The 5,185-nt window shown below is 39.9% G+C and overlaps 1 protein-coding gene across 1 annotated transcript; it reads left to right on the top strand.

Annotated features, from left to right (window-relative positions):
* Nucleotides 1–1,036: 1,036 nt before the first annotated feature.
* LOC108676276 (glycine--tRNA ligase) lies at nucleotides 1,037–1,943 on the top strand (the record flags this gene model as incomplete). The annotated part of the gene is given in 2 exon segments (XM_018164334.1): nucleotides 1,037–1,143; nucleotides 1,818–1,943. Coding segments are annotated over 2 exon segments (233 nt in total), but the record flags the coding sequence as incomplete, so codon positions are not given.
* Nucleotides 1,944–5,185: the final 3,242 nt, after the last annotated feature.

The following is a 5,185-nucleotide window of genomic DNA, read 5'->3' as shown; positions in this document are numbered from 1 at the left end:
TACTTGGCTGCTATGTGTACTTAGGCTGCTATGTGTACTTAGGCTGCTATGTGTACTTAGGCCGCTATGTGGACTTCGGCTGCTATGTGTACTTAGGCTGCTATGTGTACTTAGGCCGCTATGTGGACTTAGGCCGCTACGTGTACTTAGGCCGCTATGTGGACTTAGGCCGCTATGTGGACTTCGGCTGCTATGTGTACTTAGGCCGCTACGTGTACTTAGGTCGCTACGTGTACTTAGGCCGCTATGTGGACTTCGGCTGCTATGTGTACTATGACCGCTATGTGTACGGCGTCAGAAATATAGTTATTATCATGAATAAGCTTGTGAACGCTGAACGTGGTTCAGTATTTCAGTTAATTAATCTCATGTCATACCAGAAGCCACGCCTGGCGTAGCCGCCTCAGTAACATTGATGTCGGACCTCAACTTCAGTGGCGACTGAGAGTCAGTTAGTCAGTTTATCAGCTACTCAGTTAGTCAGATAGTCAGTTAGTCAGCTAGTCAGTTAGTCAGCTAGTCAGTTGTGCCAGCTCTACAGTGAGGTTCTTACCTAAACTTGGTCCGCTCTATCAACTCTCAGCAGTTCTTTGCCCCTAACGCTGGGGTTGCCGTGAAAGATTTATTTTATTTATTAAACTGTTCCTCGACCATGAACTTGATATCACTCCAGTTTGAAATTTTAAACGTGCTTCTTTTAAACTGTTCCTTCCCGAAATGAAATTACGTTCTGTCCGTGTTAACCAAAGTTTTAATTGATGATATTCCAGTGCAATGAAGTGTAATTGAATTTTCATCAAAATCAGCATATTTTTACAAGATAGCTGGCGGCGTTTGGCCATGGATAAGATTGAATAAGATCTTATTTTAATAACATTGAAGGAAGCAGAGAACGTTGGGTGATAAGATTATAGCCATTATGGTAAACTGGCTTGCAAATGTTATGCATTACGATGTTAATGATTATCATTACCTGTACATACACTTTTATATAATATTATTGTATATTATCATATTAACATTATTGATGCCACAGGTGTGGTGCGAGGGTTCTTGCGCCCCGAGACGGCCCAGGGAATCTTTGTGAACTTCAAGCGCCTGCTGGAGTACAACAACGGTCGCCTGCCCTTTGCTGCTGCCCAGGTACAGTCGCCTGCTGGAGTACAACAACGGTCGCCTGCCCTTTGCTGCTGCCCAGGTACAGTCGCCTGCTGGAGTACAACAACGGTCGCCTGCCCTGTTTCTTCAAGCCTCAGGAACCTCAATGTATTTCTCGGTGTCGCTGGTAGACTCAGAAGGTGGTGCATCAGCATGGTCGTGGGCAGCGCACAAAACGAACTAACCAGGGGATGTTGAAGTCATGAGTTTATATTTGTGAAGGTTATTCAACTATTTTACTTTCATTTAACAATTTTACCTTCATAAGCGTTGATATCAACTCTTAAGCGCCCAGCTGTACATATATTTCGCTTTTCAAAATACCGTAGCGTATTTTGTTTATGTATGAACCTCATATATCCAATTGGACAAATACATTGTCTTTAATTTCAGACTGTGATATGGACGTATATGTTGCATGTCATAGTTTTTTCCATTAATAAATTTATCTGTGTGCTATGGGTGCAATATATTTTGTATTATACTGATAGAAAAATGTATTGCATATATAAATATCAGGTAGGTGATCGGCTGTAAAGACACCCAGCTTTATATTTATATCAATAATAAAAACTTATAATATTGGTAGTAACATTATTTACATACAAAATATATTTCAAGTGGATTCCTTCCCCATAACACTCCCCCGTGCCCCGCAGGTGGGGAACGCCTACCGTAACGAGATCTCCCCGCGGTCGGGGCTCCTGCGGGTGCGGGAGTTCACCATGGCTGAGATCGAACACTTCTGCTTCCCCGACGATAAATCCCACCCCAAGTTCCCCCAGGTAAATCTCACCCCAAGTTCTAGAGGGACACATCACACTCAAAGTCGAAGATCGTTCAGCGTTACTTGAAATCTACAGACGATGTTGCCATTCCATTCAGATGAAAACTGTGTCTAAATCAGAACTGTGTCGGACGGCTCCGTGGCCCACGCCGAGTGCTGCGCGGCGTGATTTCAATGACTGTGATTTACGTGAACGCGTGCGTGAAGAAAATATAAATAACTATTTACACGCGGGAAATTTCCCCGTTTATATACATCTTCCTGAGTGTGGGTTTAACCCTTTCACGGGCAAGCTACGGGCCTACGGCTACCGCATATTGCCATTTCAAATCACCTTACAAAGAAAGAATAATGATGGATTAATTATAGGTAAAAGATTAGCAAATGATAATTATAAATGATAAACAATGATAATAATAAATAATAATAAATAATGCTGATAATAAATAATAAGAAATAATTTTGCTTGTACTAGAAGTACCACATCAGTGTGGCATCACTGAAAGCAGGATTGGAATTTTCATACTTGTTTCTGAAATGTTGTGGCTCCATGTGGCAAATTTTTAATACATTTGGAATCTCGCGCCCTGCCCTGATGATGCACTTTTGTCAACAATTAGATAGGTAATTCATCTGGCAGAAATCTCATGGTTCCAGAAATTACATGAAGCTCTAGTCATGGCCCCAATGATAGAAGAGAAGTTTTCCATGCTTGACTGAAAGCCACTGTGGCTGCCATTCACTTGGGCAATGGACTAATTTTTTTGTAACTTTCACCACCATTGTGCAACTATTGGCAGAGATCTGAAATTTAGAATGCATGTTTTAATAACTGTTAGCACTTAGCTTGATTTCCCAATTCCCACTATCTTTTATTAATGGCCAAGTTCTATACCAAAGGTTATTTCTAGCCAAAACTAGGAGCAGCCTATATCTTTGGCTGACTGGCACTTAATGAGTTTCACTAGTAAGTAGACCAGGAGGTAGGTGCAGATAAACAATTTTGTGTAAAAATGTCTTCATAAGAGTAAATTGTCCTGGTCAGTTAATTATATGCAATAAACTGAACTTTGAAATATGAACCAAAACAGGCACTCTCACATCAATGAATCACTACCAGTACTGCATGACAGTGATCTATTGTAGGTACTGCCATTGCGACTCCATCATCTTTTACCATCACTGTGTGCCTAGTTGCAGAGCTCTGAAATTTAGAGAACATGCTCTAAGAACCATTAGCTTGATTTCCTATTAGCTTTCATTATTGGCACAGTACAATATAATAGTTTATTTTTAGCTCAAAGTGGCACCCTTTGCAAATCCCAGCCAAGCAAGTAGACGACAGAAATTTCTCATAAAACAAGTTAGTGTCATCATAATTCAAGTTTTTTCTCATGTTTCCAAACACCAGCCAGTCAAATTAAGCTGCCAGTTGGGCAACACTTTTTAAACTAAATATTGGTATCAGTTGTTTTCGGATCACCAAATTCTTCCACAGATTTTCCTTCAGATTTGCATTTGGCCAGTGGCGTTTTACACAACGTCAGCAAGTTTTGGGTATGATTTCAATTCTTCACACCTAAATTTTGCAGCCAATATTTAATCAATACAAACAGATTGCCTCAAACACCTGAGTGCCTTGTGTGCTCTGAGGTGGGGGGCATATAGTCTTCATAGCTCCCTCTACTTGTATGAAGCTCCTTGATGGAATACAGAACAGCACACTGCGCTTAATCTTCAGTACCTGTCACACTTCTCCAATTTTGTCACTGGAGACAGAATGTTTTCTACCCCCCTCCCCTTATCTTCTCTCTTGCTTTTTGTTTATGAAAAGGACCTTACAACATTTTTACTTGCCTACACAAGGCTCATGGGCTTGTCTGCTGGTCTCTTTCTTGGGTTGGTGCTCTTATCAGTGAACAGCAATTTGCAACACAGGCACAAATTTTGTTTCATGCTCAGCTCCATAAAAAGTAGGCAATTTTGCCTTCTCTCTCATCCCTCCGGATGTCTCTCTGTGTGAAAACATCCATCTTGACACAGGAGCGGGGCTCTCCATGTCCATATACTTGCTATGGTTGGAATGTTGACTTTATGGTTTAGTAAATAGATTTACAACTCAAAACATGAACTCAAGGCTCTAAATTCCATTAACTCATGGCTCCAGAAATAGAGTTGCAGTTTGGGGAGTAGACCTTTTTTCCACACTAGGCTGTGTGGCCACCAAGCTTTGCGTTCAAGATATCCATCATTGTATATTAGTATCGAATTGCCTTGTAGTTACTCACTGTGTGCCATTGATGGCAATATCAACAAATTTGAGGTTCTAGTAATTCTGGCAATAGGTGAAATTTTACTAGTCTTGCTTGAAGAATGCATAAATCTATGCTTAATGTTCTAACTCAGCATGAAAGTTATAAGGAATGGCCTAAATTAACTAAATTCACTGCTATCTCATGAGCTTATGTTTGCAGTTCCTCCAGTATAATAAGAAATTGAAAGGGAATAAAAGATTCCATTGATTACATTCACTGCAACATGGATCCTGAAATTGAAGCCAAGCTTGCCCCTCTGCGGGCCCGTGTTAAGGAGCAGGTAAGAATCATATGGATATTCCTGTAAAAATGGGAAATTGAAACGGCCAAATGTATGAACTTTTAGGACGCATTTCTATATTAATAAATTAGTGACCAATTTATATTCCTTTTGGCCATGTTCATTTTTAGCTATTGTAATAATGAAGTCAGCAGGAACAGACATTGTGCTAAAAATTAAATATACGGTGTATAAATTTTAACTTGATGTGGCTTATGGCCAGTGTCAATCTGGCATCTCATTATATTCATTATAATTATATTATTAGATATGATCATATGTAAGCTAGACATGATATATACTTGACGTGATAAAGCTGCAGTGAAAAATATCAAGTTATATTTCAACAAAACCATCTATTTAAAGTGACTATGTTTTGTTACTTATATTTTTATTTACAGGGGGACAAAGTCCGGAACATGAAGGAGGCCGGGGCCGCTGATATTGACATCAAGCGGGAAGTGTTGGAATTGAAGGCGCGTCGCAAGGTGCGTCCCAGAACTCTGTGACTTATTTCACCTTGAGTGTACATTTATTTGTTTTGTAATATGTGAAGCCAAAATCCTTGGTTAAAAATTTCATTTTTGCTTTGTGTAAATAGTTATTGTTGGTGTGTACAGTTGCCTGCAGAATGTGATTCAGGAG

The sequence above is a fragment of the Hyalella azteca genome, unplaced genomic scaffold (genome assembly GCF_000764305.2).
Source record: "Hyalella azteca isolate HAZT.00-mixed unplaced genomic scaffold, Hazt_2.0.2 contig2083, whole genome shotgun sequence".
In the NCBI taxonomy this organism is placed as follows: Eukaryota; Metazoa; Arthropoda; class Malacostraca; order Amphipoda; family Hyalellidae; genus Hyalella; species Hyalella azteca.
This window is presented reverse-complemented; position numbering and strand designations above follow the sequence as displayed.